Source organism: Gobio gobio, assembly GCF_949357685.1.
Source record: "Gobio gobio genome assembly, chromosome: 3".
NCBI lineage: Eukaryota > Metazoa > Chordata > Actinopteri > Cypriniformes > Gobionidae > Gobio > Gobio gobio.
In genome coordinates, this window is record NC_137099.1 from 34,353,307 (window position 1) to 34,372,343 (window position 19,037).

General features: G+C 37.7%; 1 protein-coding gene across 1 annotated transcript in view; it reads left to right on the forward strand.

Annotated features, from left to right (window-relative positions):
• vps8 (VPS8 subunit of CORVET complex) overlaps positions 1-19,037 on the forward strand; it is a 139,827-nt gene that overhangs the window by 42,561 nt on the left and 78,229 nt on the right. The window contains 10 exon segments of the mRNA XM_079813195.1: positions 452-674; positions 765-854; positions 7,296-7,347; positions 8,361-8,403; positions 8,483-8,555; positions 13,496-13,615; positions 13,840-13,911; positions 15,874-15,993; positions 16,374-16,430; positions 16,546-16,628. Coding sequence (XP_079669321.1) covers positions 452-674; positions 765-854; positions 7,296-7,347; positions 8,361-8,403; positions 8,483-8,555; positions 13,496-13,615; positions 13,840-13,911; positions 15,874-15,993; positions 16,374-16,430; positions 16,546-16,628 — 933 coding nt within the window.

The following is a 19,037-nucleotide window of genomic DNA, read 5'->3' on the forward strand; positions in this document are numbered from 1 at the left end:
ACCTATTCATAGGATAGGAGTGCAATATTTCTAACTAAGATACATTTTACTATGTTAAATATGCTTTTTGATGGATGTTGAATGCACAGTAGGCTTGAAATGCTACATTAACTGTATATTAGCATAACAACTGTAAAGGGAATGGGGTGTAAATGTAATATAATAACTATTTTGATGGTAAGAGAGACAGTGTTGGAGTGTTGTGCTCATGATGGAGTGGTATCAAAACAATCATTGAGCAATCTTTTGATCTGTCGAAGCAATCTTCACCAACACATTGATATATTCTGATGGTTAATTGTATGATTTTTGATGTACTATAAGATTCTGTGTTTATTTTCTACTGATGCTTTTTTATGCTTTTGGTTTTCTAAGTAAGTCTTTCTTTTTAATCACATTACTTTAATTGCCAGTGATCTCATTCTTTAAAAAAGATCTAATTTCTGCTCAGGGACCTACTGTTTAACCAAATCTACCCTCGGCTGGTGGAGAACTCAGTGGCCAGAGGTGTGTTTCTGGAGAGTCTGGAGCCCTACATTCTGAGCGAGCGGATTGGTTGTCTGACTGCACCTGTCATGAGAGACCTCCTCAGCTATTTCCAGGAAAATGGCATGATGGATAGTGTGGAGGGATGCCTGGTCCACATGGACATCACCAACCTGGACATACAACAGGTGTGTATGTGCGTAAGCTTCATAGCTGCAGCATTTTATCTGTATTACCTGAGTCAGCATATGTCTACCTAAAAACATGGATGTTTGTAGGTGGTGGAGATGTGCTGGGATAATCAGCTGTATGATGCCATGATCTACGTCTTTAACAGTGGCATGAACGACTACATCAGCCCCATGGAGGTATGTTAGTGTGTGTTTTTGTGCTTTGTGCTAAAAAGTGATTTAAGGCTGGACTAGACTCTCTTCATATCCTGATAGCAATCGATAATAGAAGTAGTCTAAGTATTAAAAAAAATAAAATAATTATATATATATATATATATATATATATATCAATGCACATAGAGCACACCAAATATGGTCAACGGAAGCTCAACTGTATTCGGTTAAACCGTAATTGTTCTCTTGCATCAAGCAAGCATGTTTGAGCTTCGATTTACCATATTTGATACAATATGTTACTACGATATGTCTTCTAAAATAGATCAAAATATTAAACATGTTTGATGTCCTCCAACTGGATGCAATCAGTCTGAAGTTAAAAAAAAACCCTGAATCTGTGCCCATCATACACTGTGATTTTCTGTGAAATCTGTCAATTCCAACGGCCAAACTCTGCAGACTGGCTCTGACCATCGGCAACTAGCATGACTCGTCCAGACTGCAAATTGGGGCCAAAAACTGGGCAGAAGTCATGCATTCCAGCTTTTAATGTTTTATTTTTCATTCACGCTCTGATGGTCTAATTGCCACACAAAACAGAAACCTGGTAAGCCTTTTGGGGACACCTCAAGGGTGTGTGTTCACATTTTTGATGTGTACACATGAGTTTTTGTGCATAAAGTGTGGGTTTCTCACCATTAGGCTAGAAAAGAAGATGAAAGGCTTGTTGTCAGAGGAATCTTCTGAACCCTAGATGAAAGGCGACCGAGAAAGGGATTAATTTGTTTCATGGCCAAAATGTCACACACATGCACACTGACCAAACACAACAAAACCGTTGTACTGGATTACGTGACCATGTCTTGCAGGTGCTGCTGGGATTGTGGAGGGAGAATAGACTTCAGTGTAGTATATATTTTTATCTTGATAAAAACACAATATGAGAAACACTTTCTCAGCAGGATGCATATTGTTTTGTGTTTGCGGGTCTGAAAATGAAAAAAAGAACGATTGTCTTAATTGTTAAAGAATGAAATCAAGAGAGACCATATTTAGGGTGTACTCCCAGGGCCGGCCCAAGCCCTTATGGGGCCCTAAGCAGAATTTTATTTGGGGGCCCCTCGTGCCACCAATACGATTGACTATTGGCAATTCTTGATCATTCGCACACCCAGTATATCAATGTTAGTAGTTGTAGCTGTGTTGCTTACATCATGTCTGCCTGCCATGTTTTTACCCTTAGACAGTTTTTAATTGTAACCGTAGCAAACCCACAAGAGTGGTCAGATGTTAATATTCAAAACCTTACAGTACTACAGTTCAGACTGGGATATGTGTTTTTTAGTCCTTTTTTTTTTTTTTTAAGTAGCCTAGTCTCTTATACTGAAAATGCTCACTTTTCCCCAGGATTCTTTGATGAATAGAAAGATTTCAAAGAATCAAAGGAAAAAAAATATTGTAATATAAAAACTGATAATCATAAATGTGTCTTGAGCATCAAATCCTCATATGAGAATGATTTCTGAAGGTTCATGTGACACTGAAGACTGGAGTAATGATGATAAATTCAGCTTTGATCACAGGAATACATTACACTTTACTATATATTCACATAGAAAACAGCTGTTTTACATTATAATAATATTTCACAATATTACTGTTTTTTGATCAAATAAATGCAGCCTTGATGAGCAGAAGAGACTACTTTTAAAAACAAGAAATGTTGATTTCTTTCAAACATTAAACAGAGCTTTTATTTTGGTGAAAATAAAATAATTTTTTTGCGTTCCATTCGACTGTGTGGAAAGAACCTTTTTATTTTCTAAATAAAAACTTCCAAAATGTAGGCTACACAACTCCAAGGGGACGATATAGCACTTGCATTAAAACATTTACTGAGAAACTAAGCTATGCTGTAGCCTACTCCAAGACATGCAGCACGTCAGACAAGATATTCGCACTAGGGGTGTAACGATACACTCGTGTCACGATTCGATATGTATCCCGATATGTAGCCAAAATCAAGAGTTTTTTTTATTTTGTACTTTTTTATTATTATTAAAATAATAATATTATTATTAGTGTATTATTATCAGGACCCAACAAATATTTCCCTATTGCATTATTATACATTATATTCAACATTATATAGTTGTTTAATGTAATAATGTCACTGAAACATCATTTTTTTCCCTCACGCATTACTCGCGCTTTCAATACAGGCTGCATCTCTCCCCATGCTCGCTATGTCCCGCCTCTCCCGCTATTAATGCACTATGCATATAGAATAAACCATCTAAAATGCTTTGAATAATCATGCTAGTAAAACTAAATGTGATCTGGAGCCTCATTTATAAACGTTGCGTACGCACAAAAGAAGGCGTACGCCGCTCTCTACGCAATAATTGGTATTTATAAAAAGCAAACTTGACGGGAAAATGTGCGGTCCTTCACGCAAGCTCTGACCCAGGCGTACGCACAAAAACGGGTGAAATGAGAAATGGCGACACCGTCGGCAGATGGAAGAAACACGTGAAAGTGTGTGAAACTGTAGACCGTTGTGTAAAAGAAATGGCAATACTGCCTCTCATTAATAACAAGAAGACTTCACAAAGCAAGTCTTACGTAATCGATCAAACGGGTGTTCGTGTAGGCTGTTAATTGTACAATTAACAGCCTACACGAACACCCGTTTGATCGATCTGCAGTGTAAAACAAACAAAATCAAACGAAAATTACAACAGATGCAAATTAACCCATATTTGCAAAAAGAAAAGTGAAATATGTTCTGCAATAATATTGGCATGTTATGCAATTCATCCTCATAAATAATATGGTAAACAGAACGAAATAATGTGCAAACTGATATTCTCGTCAATGTGTCCGTCTGGCGGAGCAGATAGGCTATAGATTCAAGACAGATAGATAGATAATTAGGGAGATATATAGATAAATAGATAGATTGATGTATTCATTGTCCACTGGGGAAAGTTGTTTTCATAGTAAAAATGTCTTCATCAGCTACGGAATCATGGTATTCATGCATAGGCTATGCCTTTAGTTTGTTTTATTTTTGATAAAATAACGTGTCTCAACCATTCAGAAAGCTGCAAGACTTTCCATTTGCACTGAACTAAAGCCTATTTCCCATTTCCACGTAGATTATAACCGACATCTGTAGCTTGTCAGATGCAATTAAATGGATAGAAATAAAATGCCCCATCACAATGCATAATGACGCACAATGGCTGATATTGCGCTCTTAGAGGATGTCGCAAATGGAAGGAGTCGGAGTGAACGCATCTTCAGACAGCAAGAAGACTTGCTGGCAAACGAGGACACACTCAGGCGATGGTGCGCTAGACGCTTTTTTGCCTCGACTTTGATGTCCGACCATTTCTTTTTTATTTCGGCCACGGTCCAAGGTTGTGAGGCTACAGCATTTACGGCGTCTGCAACCTTTTGCCACTCAAGTGCCTTTTTGGCATTAGTAGCCTAATGCCCACACTGTGCCCTCCAAAACAACATTGTTCTCATATTTTCCACCTCGCCAACGATAACTTCTACTTCACATTGAGTGACGTTACGTTTTTTTAGTTTTCAAATGTGGCAAATGTGTTTGCCATGATTTCCTCTCTGTGTTTGCCATGATTTCGCAATCGATGAATATTAACTTGGGGGCGTTTCGCGGACTATTTATAGGCAACTATGGGCGTGACATGAAGCCGCAAAAGCTACGCTACATTTAGAATTGATTGTGATTTATTAAGGGAAATCTGCGTAGGACGTGCGTGCGCACGGTTTTATAAATCCGAATATTTCTGTGCGTACGCACGTCCTATGTTTCATCCGTACGCCACTTCTGACGCAAATCCTACGCAAAGTTTTATAAATGAGGCCCCTGGTGATTTAAATGATGTTTGCACTTTCACTAAGGAGTGCCGCTTTAAATGGTGTTTCTGCTTTAAAGGAACTGTATGTAAGAAATGTATTTCAATTAATCATAAAATCGCCCTGATATGTCACTAGACATTAAGAAATCATGTTAATTTCAAATATTTATATCACTGACAACAGTAGTCCGGCCAGGATATTGTCATTTAAAAGTGAAGTTGCAGCCCCCAACTGATGTTGATGTTGACATGTTGTGTTGTGGCCTGAAGTGCCACCCTCCACCTATCTACCAATCACGAAGTCAGTAGTGTTTCGGCATCCGGGTTGCCAGCTCTGCTCTAGTTACCACAGCTGCAGCTACAAACTTTTTGGATAAAAAATAAAACTTTACGAAACCTAAAAGGCCTCGTTATGAATCAGAAAAACATTGTGACAATAAAAAAAAAACTTGCTGTGTAGGACTCGTCACTTGCCATTGAAAGCTCCTTGTAGCATTATATACGTTCCTGCTGGATCCTGCAGCCTCTCTGGCAACCTCGAGTCAGGGGGAGGGGGAGAGGGGATACACCGCTATACAGTCATTTGAAAGTGATTGCAGTACCAGTTTTGGCCACAATCTTACATACATTTCCTTTAAATAATGTTTGCGCTCTCACTTTGAAGGGTGGCGTTCTGGCAGCGCGTGCGCTTCAGATGATCAATGCAATCCGTCACAGTTCTCATCACAAGAAAGCGTGTCAAAATTACCACTCAAACTGTTAATGTTTAGCTTATCCAAGAATTTTAATTCTGCATTTACTCACTCATGTTGTTTTTGCGCTTGCGCAATCATTTGAACGTCCTTGTTTACTACAGTCCGTGTTTTCTAAATCCATCCATTCATAAAAAGGTTACTAGGCAACTGACGAGTAGTACGCAAGGAGGTAATCCAGCCCCCGGAAAGTGTACCTTCCATAGGGGCAGCCATTGCTAACCAAGCCATCACCTGCTGTTAGCATCCCATTGACTCCCATTCATTTTGGCCTCACTTTGACTGCGAATATCTTAACATCTGAGGCGTTTAAAGACTCCATTTGTCCATTGTTTATTTCTAAACAAACACGACAATGTATAAAATGCTCCATTACCTTGTATCTTACACTATCGCCCAGTAGAAGCCGTTTTTGTAAAACATAGGCTAACGATTGCGTCATAACCACGCGACTCCGTCGCGCTGTACCGTATAGACCCGAGGAGAAGCTCGCAGGCAATCTTTTACTGTCTATGAGGCAATCGGGGGGACGTGGAGGCATAAAGTCCTATAAAGTTAAGGGAGAAGCATGTCGAGAAGACCATAGAGAGCCAAAAGCAACGGGACAAAATATTTTAACAACGTGATTCAGATTTCACATTGCACAACTACTGGAAGACATACAACTGTCAGACAGGTTGCTCACGTCACATCTACGTCGTCAAGCTCAGTCTGAGGCTGCGCAGTATGCTCAGCCATCAGAAAGTGAGTGCTTCTACATGACTTAAATTTTTCTCCGTGAAGTCTATGGGGTCGCTGTGTCCATTTCTTTTACTGTCTATGGTAGTACGTTTTAGCGTCGATTTTCTTGCACTTTGGACTTTGAACCCTGGCTAAGCGAATAGTGTCCAGCAGATGGCACCGCGAGGTCATGCAGTGCTGTCAGAATCAATCCGTACATATATTAGAAAACTTTGTAGTTTATTTAGTAATTGTTTAAGGCAATTTAGCGATTTCAATAATCATAAAATAACATACAGCAAAAAGTCATTTCATGTGCTCTTGGGGGCCCCCTGGTGGCCCGAAGCAGCCGCTTAGTTCGCTTATGCCTTGGGCCGGCTCTGTGTATTCCCACTAGGCGATCTGAACCGTGCCTGAGCGCTTTTGACCCCCAAAGTCTGGTTCGTTTGACTAATGTGATCGCTCTGTACCGTGCCCGGGCATGGTCCATTTATCCATCCCTGGCCTGCTTGGAAGAGGTGGGCCAGAGCACGGTTCAGTTGGGCTTGTGCACAGTACACATGTAGTGTGATCGCTAACCACGCCGGAGCACAGAACAGACTATCATAAATTATAAATCTATTAGGCAGTGTATTAGCAAATATGCTTTTTTTCCTGTTTTCTTTAAAACAAAAAGTTGCATGACTTAAGGGTTCTCCGGCCCGGAACATTAAGTGCAATGTGAGTGCAGGTCAGCGGGGGAATGGGGGGGTGGGTGTTGTGGGGACAACAATCGCGCCAGGGCACAGTACAAGGCAACTATGCCTATTGTGAGTACATCCTCTTTTTCTGGTCGTATAATGCACAGTCTTCCCGAATAAAATCAAATCATGACAGCTTGCTCTATCCTCACATCTCTGAATTGACTTTCCTTTGTAGTTAACGTTAATTTTATAGCTGGTTATTGTTAGACAGTAGCTATGGAGCCAAGCTGAAACATACATTTTTTTAAACACTTTTTAAATATAATTTTTATATTTTATATATATATATATATCATGTTGACCTTTTAACAAATGTTTTAAAAATACATTTTCTTTTTCCTGCTTCTCAAGAAACTCTTTCAGGCGATTGGTCCTCATCTGCGTGAAGGAAAACCTCTCACAGGTAGAACAGAGAACTAAACTACATCTGCATACATACATCGACACCGGTCCCAGAAAACGTTTTTTTTCTACTATGCATTTGAAAAAGTGATTTGGATTAGGTTACAATTTTTAAAGCATTTATTAATTTAGGTTAATGTTAATTTATGTTCAATTTATGTTCAATATATGTTTAATTTTTAAATATACTGATGATGGTTGTTGGGCTGCACTATTAATCAAAATAAAACCAAAACTGCCATATGGCTTTCGATTATCTAATCACAAAGGCTGTGATTTAATTAAATAAATATATGCACTGTGTGTTTCAGAGTGAAGTGCGGTCTCGGTTCACAATAAATGCTTCTCCACACAAGCTCCATCTCTGACTTTGGGTTGCTTTAACATGCATTTAAGAACAGCAAACGTTGGCAACATGTTCCAACCATCTTGTGTAAATACACAAAAGCAGATGATGCAAATTCCTGTGAAATCTGACCCGGCAGCTCAAAATTTAAATGTCATAGGCCTACCATAGTGAATTGGAATAAGACAATTTTTTTTATAACTACATGTTAAAAATGTATTGGGATATGCAAAAATTATCATTAACCAAGATTAATAAATGCTGTAAAAGTATAATGTATTGTTAGTTCATGATGCACCTAATGCATGAATAATATTGCCAATAATTAGTAAAGTACTATTTACTTTAATTATGTCTGTTATATGTGTCTGCTTGTCATTTTTTTTTTTTTTGCCCAATAACTGAATCTTTTATTTGCGCATAGTCAGTGTTGCACAAGAAATCCTCAGCTAATAATGCTAACTAGCCCCAGTTTTGCGTACTATGGTCAAAATTTACAAAATCTGCCAAGAACGCTGATATTATTAGATGATTACAAGTGTAAAAACAGTGTAAATGCCACTTCTATTACGCTGCCACAGTAAAAAGGTTTTTATTCCTCAAATCTGGTCAGCTAATGCTAAACTGCAGTGCACCTAATCACGTTCTCCATTTGCTTCCTGTCACAGATGAGCATGTTGTAATGGGAAATAAACTGCTGGTGTACATCAGGTGAGGTGACTTTCTACGCAAGTACTGCACTCATGCACAGTTGCAGGCTATAACACACCTGTTTTTTCTCTTCTGCCAGCTGTTGTTTGGCAGGACGTGCCTATCCATTAGGTGACATTCCTGAAGATCTGGTACCTCAGGTGAAAAACCAGGTAAGTAGTTTGATTAAACCCATATCGCATTAAGCAAACGTGTATTGCTTGGTTAGCAAGTGTACTGCTAATTTTTGCAGTCACACACTCATGTTCCATACAGCTGAACACCACAACACGCAAGTTTGTTCTGTTTGTATGGGGTCTGTATGAGTCACGCCTCTATACAGCACAGATCTCACGGAAGACATAAGCGTGTTTAGTATTCTCAGCAGTTTGCTCTCAGCAGGGCTTTTTCTCTTTGTTTCCCATCCAAAGAGCTCAAGCAATTCGTTCTGGGATGGACGACCTCCAAAGGAACTTAAATACAGACATGGATCGCACACACAACCTAAAGCTACTCTCGCTCTCTCTCTGTCAAACAGACACATAGAGTGCTGTCACACTCTGTAGGTTTGAGTGAAAAGCGTGACAGAAAGGGTTGTTTACTTCGATGACGTGTAGAGATGATCTGCACTCAGACAAAACAGAATGTTCTGGGGAAAAAGCTTTGGGTTTCAAGATGGGCTGCAGGATACACACTATTAGAAAAAAATCCATAGAAAAACGGAAAATGTGCTGGTAATTTTCTTTCAGGACATTATCCGTTAAGTTTACAGACATTTCTTTTAACCCTAAAACACAACAAAATGCAATGCTCAATTTAAAATATGGGTAAACACACGCTTGTATAAAAATATATATTTTTTCATATTAATGTACCTACCCCCACCCCCTGTTTTTCCACACCTGTTCAATACTTCTACTTTGTTCATTTTTATTTTAATTTATTTAATTTATTTATATTTTCATGCTCATATAAATGCTTTGGCAATACAATGTACAATTTGTCATGCCAATAAAGCTCTTTTGAATTGAAGAGAGAGAGCGAGAGAGAGCGAGAGAGAGCGAGAGAGAGCGAGAGAGAGCGAGAGAGAGCGAGAGAGAGCGAGAGAGAGAGAGAGAGAGAGCGAGAGAGAGCGAGAGAGAGCGAGAGAGAGCGAGAGAGAGCGAGAGAGAAAATGTAACTGAAAATGTAACTGTGTTGCATTAAAATATATTTTTAGTCAGTAAAGAGTAATTTACCAGGTGTAAACATGGCTATTGAATTGAACATGCAGCATAACCTCTCTTGTATCCTGGGGGACCCAATATACTGTGGTAAAATAAGACCAGATTTATGAATGTAGACCATAGGGTTTAAGAGCTGCAGACATTTTTATTTCGGTATGGCGTTTTCAGAAAATTCTCAAAAATAGGGGCGCAAGTTAAGAGGTTAAGTGGTGTGTGTGTATAAGAGTTTGTGTGAGTTCATGTAATCCACGTAATTACTTTATGGTGCCCGCGATGGTGTGTGTGGGGGGAGGGTGTAGGGTCTTCTTGTGGTGCCCCCTCAGCACTTGGTGCCCTACACGCAGCGCCTGATGCGTGTAGTGGGAGCGGCGCCGCTGTGTGTGTGTGTGTGTGTGTGTAAATGGACGCATCACTGTTTGGTCGACTCTTCCCTCTTTTTGTGGCTGGAATTGATATATTTTGCTGCTAGTGAAATGCAGTCTCTCTTTTCGCCAAGTAAATATTGAGCTTGTGCATCATTCTTCAACATTTTGAATTTGGGACGAATATATTCAAATTTGGGAAATAAATGTTTTTGAATATCATTATAATTAGGGCATGTGGTTATGAAGTGCAGTTTGTTTCAATTTCTCCTTGGCTACAGTACATGCATAACCTGCTCTCTCTGGGCAGCCAGTTCTGTCTGTATCTGCCCTTCTCTATAGCCAGGCTGTGGTCACTCAGTCTGTACATGGTCATGTTTTTCCTCAAGTTTGTGGTCTCTGACTGTGCTCAGGTATTCTGCTGTCGTGTAATCTCTGTTTAGGGCCAAATAAAATTGTAATAAATATTGAAGAGGGTCGGTGATAGTGGCCAGCCCTGTCTCACACCCCACCCTTGAGTGAAGAACTCTCTCTTTCTCTCTTTCTGAATATAAATTTATACTATGGTCTGTCCGATTACTTGATTTTGATTGGCTGGAAGGTGTGTGTTAAAACCATGTAATGCTTTTCACACACAAACACACACGCATATATACATTACTTGCACACATTGGAGATCACACAGAAACATTGAGGTGCACAGAAACTTGTCAACTCTGCTCTTCGACTTTTATTAGTAAATTAGCTTTGTTACACATTCGTTAAATTAATTTACTCCGTAACGAGATAATGCTTCACGTTGGATGGTTCTTTGCTTCTACATTGTGCATTAAAACCTTGTAATGCATACCTAGCTATGGATTATCCCTTACACGCACACACACACACACACACACACACACACACCGGGGGGGTTTTGTGAAATGTGGGGACATTCCATAGGCGTAATGGTTTCTATACCGTACAAACTGTATTTTCTATCCCCCTGCACTGCCCCTACCCCTAAACCTACCCATCACAGGAAACTGCACAGTTTACTTTCTGTGAAAAAAACCTAATTCTGTATGATTTAGAAGCCTTTTGAAAAGTGAGGACATGGATAACGTCCTCATATTTCACCCTCTTTTTGTAATACCTATGTCATACACATGTCATTATACACATTTGTGTCCTGATATTTCACAAAAACATGCCCACAAACACATATATATGTAAAACACAGTAGTGTACAAAGTACAATACAATGTATGTTATGGAGAAGGGGGTTGTGACCCTATGTATGAATGTAATATTTTATTTGCCGTATCATCTTTTGGGCCCTAAGGGTTCATGTTCAAGAGAGACTCATTGTCCTCTTTGATCCTTCACCGCACTGACACACATCCACACATTCCCCTAGTATCACACACACACACACACACACACACACACACACACACACACACACACACACACACACACACACACACACACACACACACACACACACACACACACACACACACACACACACACACACACACACACAAACACACACACACAACACACACACAGAGACAGTGTCACATCTGCAGGTGTATATCCTTGAGCCCTCTCCTCCTCCCTGCTGTAAAACACAACATTGGCGTCGCAAAGATGAGCACCAACAAATGATGCCCAATTACATCTTTTTATGTGTGTGTGAATGGGAGATAATGACTAACCTTTTGGTACATGCTGCTCTCACACAAGCACAGACTAGTGGGAATGTGTATTACCTGGTCACCATGGCAACTAGTCAGCTCTTCACTTTTCTCCAATAATAATGGGTTGAATTTTAATTTAGTTATTGTGTAGAGGGATTGGCCCAAGAGGATATACCTGCAGAACAAATGAGAGAGATTTGAATATTACAGTGTTTTTTAACACTTTATTTGAAGCCTATAGAATGATTATTTTCGTAATGTATTCTTAAATTCCTTGGAAAAAAAACATTGTTATACATTACATATTTTCATAAATATTTACAAACACAGTTTATACATTTTAATTGTTACAGTATAATCTATACATGCATAATACACACATCAAAACAAATGACAAAGCAAATTTTAAATTTTAAAAAAGTTGTTACATTGATCATCAAGTGACAGTAAAGACTTTTAGATTGTTACAAAACATTTTTTTTTTTGCTCATAAATATTTATCAAAGAGCACTGAAAAAAGTATCACAGTTTTCACAAAAAATATTAAGTAGCGGAACTGTCAACTGTGATAATAATAAGAAATATTTTTTGAGCACCAAATCACCATATCAGAATGATTTCTGAAGGATCATGTGACACTGAAGATTGGAGTAATGATGCTGAAAATTCAGCTTTGCCATCAGAGGAATGAATTACAATTGAAAATAAATTAATATTATTGTAAATTGTAATGATATTTCACAATATTACTGTTTTACTTACATTTTTTAATAAATGCAGCCTTTGTGGAGACCTCTTTCAAATCTTACCAATACGTCAAATCAAGTCAAGTCATCTTCATTTATATAGCGCTTTTTACAACACAGATTGCTTCAAAGCAGCTTTACAGTGATAATAGGAAATTAATTTTTCTTTAGAAAAAAAACCCATTGTTTTACTGTACTGTACTGGGGAGCTTAGCCGATTAGTGCTTTGTAAGTAATAAGCAAGATTTTAAAATGTATACAATGTTTAATAGGGAGCCAGTGCAGTGTTGACAGAACCGGACTAATATGGTCATACTTCCTGGTTCTAGTAAGAACTTTAGCTGCTGCGTTTTGGACCAGCTGCAGTTTATTTAATAAGCGAGCAGGGCAACCACCCAGTAGAGAATTACAATAATGTAGCCTTGAGGTCATAAACGCATGAACTAACTGATCAGCATTTTGCATTGAGAGCATGTGCCATAATTTAGATTTATTTTTAAGATGGAAGAATGCAGTTTTACAGATGCTAGAAACGTGGCTTTCAAATGAAAAATTGGTATCAAAGAGCACACCCAGGTGTGCACAATAAGTGAATGTAGGCATCACAACATTTAATATACAGTATGTGTGTGTATATATACATATTTGCGATTTGCTAAAAAATGACATTCAACAGCGTAATATTTTCTCTTATTAGTCTTTTAGTGGATGTACTATATTAGAGATTTAGCTTAGTTTAAAAAACAAGTTGTTCTATTTGGATTTTTATTGGAAACCTTAAATAAAAGTTGTTATTTTATATTTCATATTTTATTCGTAATGTTTTCAGTTACAATATTCTTAGATATTTTTAATGCATTAAAAACCACTCGCATAATTCCGCAGATTTTTCAAAAAATTCAGCGCAGAAATCACAAAAAAGTCCATAGATTCTGTGTGGCCCTGGCAATATGATAGTGATATATCATGCATCCTTAATTAAAGTTAAGCATATAATTATTATTAATTTATTACAGGCTTCATTAAAAAGCAGTGTTGTGAATTTTATATGGTATAAAATAAAAACTGTGTCAATGTTTCTGAATTCATTCCAGGTTTTTGAGTTCCTCATTCGTCTGCACTCGGTGGAGGCTGCACAGGAAGAAGAAGTGTATCCCTACATCAGAACTCTCCTGCACTTCGACACCCGGGAGTTCCTCAATGTCCTGGCGCTGGTGAGCATCAGCTAATCCATAACTCAATAAGTATCAAAAGTGTTTATATTGTGTATTTTTTGTGTTTATATTGTGTATCTGCGTTGTTTCTTTTTATGCTTTCTTTTATATGCACTTTGTCTCATTGTACAGCACTTTGGCGTAACTCTGTTGCTTTTAAATGTGCTATATAAATCAAATTTGACTTGACTTGACTTGAATGTTAATATCTCCTCGCTTCACAGACATTTGAGGACTTCAAGAATGACAAACAGGCTCTGGAGTATCAGCAAAGGATTGTGGACATTTTACTAAAGGTGACAGAAACATTTCACACTCTGTTTTTCGGCCCTCCAAATCTCTCTCTCTCTCTCTCTCTCTCTCTCTTCTCTCTCTCTCTCTCTCTCTCTCTCTCTCTCTCTCTCTCTCTCTCTCTCTCTCTCTCTCTCTCTCTCTCTCTCTCTCTCACTCTCTCTCTCTCTCTCTCTCTCTCTCTCTCTCTCTCTCTCTCTCTCACTCACTCACACACTCTCTCTCTCTCTCTCTCTCTCTCTCTCTCACTCACACACTCTCTCTCTCTCTCTCTCTCTCTCTCTCACTCACACACTCTCACACTCTCTCTCTCTCTCTCTCTCTCTCACACTCTCACACTCTCTCTCTCTCTCTCTCCTCTCTCTCTCTCTCACACTCTCACACTCTCTCTCTCTCACACTCTCTCTCACACTCACACACTCTCTCTCTCTCTCTCACACACACACGCACACGCACACACACACACACACACACACACACACACACAGCTTTCCCCATATTTGTGTAAGAATCTTTTGTCATTGGAATGTAAATCATGTGAATGGGATCATATTTTTTCTGCTGGAGAACTGGCTCAGTCCTGCAGTCTTCCTCCCTTTTCTCATCACAGCTTATTCAAGAGTCCTCAGCAACTCAAATCATCATCAATCACCCCCCCCCCCCTCCCTCTCGCTCTCGCTCTCCCTCCCTCCCTTCCTCCCTCCATCTGTAATCATTTGTTCATTCATAAAACACAGAGACCACAACCTTGTAACCAGGCCCCCATGGAATCCCTCATAACTATGCCAAAAATTCAGCAGAACTGAAATGCTTGTCATTCTCAAACCATTTTACAGAATTCCGCAGTTAAAAAAATGTAGGGGAAAAAAAGCTCTTTTAGATGTTCTGCTTGGATTAAATTTCTCTAGAATTCCAAACTCCCTTGAGTGAGTGATTTATAGAAAGCCTGTGTCAATGTTTGTGAATTAAGATAATACCACTTTGAGAAAAATGCTTGTTTTCTAGGATACACACAATTCTTGGTGGCTTTAATTAGAAATTCTCAAGTACATTTACATTTATGCATTTGGCAGACGCTTTTATCCAAAGCGACTTACATTGCATTCAAGGTACACATTTTACATTTATGTCAGTTCTTGCTTTCCCTGGGAATCGAACCCATGACCTTGGCGTAGCTAGCGCCACGCTCTACTGTTTGAGCTCCAGGAAAGCTGTAAAGTTCTAATTACTACAATCTTTTTATTAAAATTCCTGACTGTTTACTAATTTTGTTTTACATTACTGTAATTTATATGTGAGGTATTAATGCTTATGTGTTCAGTAAAAATATCTGAACATAAGCCAATGACACTGACAGACAACATTTTTACAAAAAAAATTATATTCAATGTTTGAATTGTACATTTATTAACAATTCATAAAAATTAAAACAAGAAAGGTAAGAATGAAACAAACTAAATCTTTAAATCTTCCCTTCACAGTTCTCTTTTACACTGCTAAAGCAGTTCTAACGCTTAGATTTACATTAAACGTCTGTCGTTTTAATATGTAAAATAAAAAGCCAAACACATATGTAGTTATTTCAGATGACTACATTAGCTAGCAAATCAGTTGGTTAGGATGTAAACTCAACTTGGTTAGCTATATTAATTGTTTAACTGGATGTTGTGGATGTTGCTAAATGGCTTGATAATTGCATATTGTCCCGCTTACCATGGTTTAATCTTTTTCCTTAAGTGAAATATCCTGAAACGCAAAGGAAAAACTTTCATTGGACAAGACACATTGAATTAAACATGACTATGAAGTAGAAAGACTGAAATAGTATTTTTTGCAAAACATTCTTCAATAATCTTTGTTTTATTTACAACTTCAGGAAAACATTTTTATATATTTTCCCTGTTTGTGTGTATGTGTATGTGTATGTGTATGTGTGTGTGTGTGTGTGCGTGTGCATACTTTTCCAGGTTATGGTGGACAATTCTGACTTCACCCCATCTCAGGTCGGCTGTCTTTTCACCTTCTTGGCACGACAACTTGCCAAACCTGATAATACCCTCTTTGTTAACCGGAAGCTGTTTGACCAGGTGAAGAGTCTGCCTGCTTTTTTTCAGTGTCCATTAGTCAGTGCCTCACCTTTCCATCTGCAGCCTTCAGCCAATTTTTTTTTTATCAGAGCTAAAATGGTAACAGCAAGAGATTTCTAGGAAGGTGTTAGTTTTGGTAAAGACAATTAGCAGCTTCTGTAAAAATAGCTCTCCCGCATTAGAAGCGTTATGCTTGTTTTTCTGCATATTAAATATTTCATGCTTTTGCACCCTGCATTGGGGACTGATCTAAATTAGTCTGGAAGTTTTTCAGCTACTGTCAGGAAAGTTGTCACTTGTGATTCAGTATTATTCTACTTTTCCTACATAGAAATGTTTTGTTGAAATGTCTTTTATCTGTTGCTCATTGTCTTTTGCAGGTTCTAGAGTTTCTATGTAGTCCAGATGATGACTCTAGACATACAGAAAGACAGCAGGTATAAACACATCACTTGTCTTAAAACTGTGCTTAATTTTAGTTAAGATTAGTTAAAAGATTGATTGATTAGGTCATATGATCTTCACATGATGTGGTGATATTGGTTGTGTCAGGTTCTGCTGGAGCTGCTGCAGGTTGGTGGTGTGGTCCAGTTTGATGAGGGGCGTCTCCTTGACCTCGCAGAGAAGGCGGAGTTGTAAGAATTCTTCCTATCAGAAAGCAGAACAGTTTAGCTTCATCCACCAAACAAATATACAGCTGAACTGTATAGTCAAAATTTGTTTTGCAAATTTGCATTAGCTAGCAAATCAGTTGGTTAGGATGTAAACTCAACTTGGTTAGCTATATTAATTGTTAAACTCAGTAACATGTTAACTTGTTTATCCATGTGCATAATAAAACAGAACTACACTTACAGTTATCCAAAATCCTGATAACATTCAGTAGAACATGCACAGAAACATTATCAATAACTCGATAAAAAGATCCTGCACCATAGTTACAAGTATGTTAAATACTCCTGAAGTTCCCTTTGGATGTTGCTAAATGGCTTGATAATTGAATATTGTACCGCTTACCATGGTTTAATCTTTTTCCTTGAGTGAAATCTCCTGAAACGTAAAGGAAAAACATCCTAACCAACTGATTTTCTTTTCTTTTTTTGTATGAGGAGATAATACATCTTCTGCAGTACAATATAAACAGGCCATTCATAGATCATAACAAACCATCATTTAAAAGGGTCCGGCATATGATTCGAGGTGACATATATTTGATTATTCTATGGAAATGTGGTTGATAAATTAAATTTATCTCGGAGAGTCAACTCACTAATATGCACCTTAATTGGGTTACTGTAATAAAACATTTCTGTTACAGATACATAAATGTAGTTATACATTTTCTTGCCAGAATGACTTGACAGAATGTGGGTGAATCTAATGAAACCTGACAAGATTATATCCGGATCATATTTCACCCTACAATCAAAAGAAAGAAATGAGAAATTATATTTTACTTCAAGAAAATTAAGCATAAATAAAAATGACTATTTAAGCAAAAAACATCAACAACTTAATAACCCTTTTAGTGTAGGGTCCACTTCTCACTAGTAACTAGTTGCTTATTACATACATTTATTAGGATTTTGGCTGTTTATTAGTACTTATAAAGCACATATTTATGCCTTATTTTGCACGACCATATTCTACGCCCCTTAATCCTACCCAATACCTAAACTTAACAACTAGCTTACTTACTATTAATAAGCTGTAATTAGGAGTTTATTGAGGCATATGTCATACGAATTGGACCCCAAACTTAAGTGTGACCAACAATTCAGATAAATGCTGTTATTTTGAGCTTAATGTATTCATCAAAGAATCCTGAAAAAAGTATTTCCACAAAAATATTTAGCAGTGCAACTCTTTTCTACATTGCAGACCGTAGGAAACTGATTTTTAAATTGTAATAATAACAATATTACTGACCAAATAAATACTTTTTTTTTCAAAAACTTGAAAATATCTTACTAATCATAAACTTTTTAACAGTAGTGTATATCATAGTAGTATTTGTTGCATTGCCTTTATGCTGATTTAAAATAAACTTTGTTTTTCAGAATTTTTTCTTGTATTACAGTAAAATATTGGTCGCTATCATACACCTGGTACAATACGGCAAAGTGTTTTTTGCTAGTTTCAGCCCGACGCAGTTATAATTTTCACATCCAGTGCCGCGTAATGTAAATAGCAAAGGCATTTGCGCGCCCATGGGCGTGCTGTGTTCAGGCGTATTGTTGGCGTGTTGCTATTTAGAGGCAGCTGTAAACTTTTGCTGCCATTGATTGCGTCATTGACCAACTGAAGTCAATAGCGCAGTATTTTTTACGTTATTTAAAGAGTGTATTATTAATATGCGCCTATAGGCGCATTTTTATTAAAAATAAAAGGATTTCTCTCTGGAGAACTGTTCAGTCTTTCCGCTCGCAAATTCTGCTGTGTAAATAGCAAATCTGCCATGGCGTGAGCGCAACTGAGAATGGGAGATGACACTCTGATTGGTTTAAAGCACGTTACACCCAAAACACACACATGACTCATTAAGTGAATAGGGACCAGAGATGTATAAAGTACTAGAGACACATACTTGAGTAAAAGTACAAGTTCCTTATCAAAAAAGTGACTTGAGTAGAAGTTGAAGTGCTCTTTAAGCACCACACTTAAGTAGAAGTACTAAAGTATTCAACATTTTTTGTACTTAAGTATTGCAAGTAGTTTATTTTAAAATGTACTACTCAAGTACTGAAAGTAAAAGTACAAGTATTGTGTTATGTAGTTATTAAAGAAAGTAGTCAAAAGTTTGAACATCATATTGTTTTTATTATTTCAAATGATTAAGCTAAAGGACAATCACAATGTTGGTAGGTAATTTTTCTACATATTGTAATATAAATAACCTGAAAATACTGTAGTTCATTAAGATTAAATCTTACTATAACCACTCTTGCAAAAAAAATGGGGTAAGCACACTTATATTCTCATTTCAAGAGGTGTTCTGAGTAAATTATTTGTTTGTAACACTTTACAATATGGTTTGATTTGTT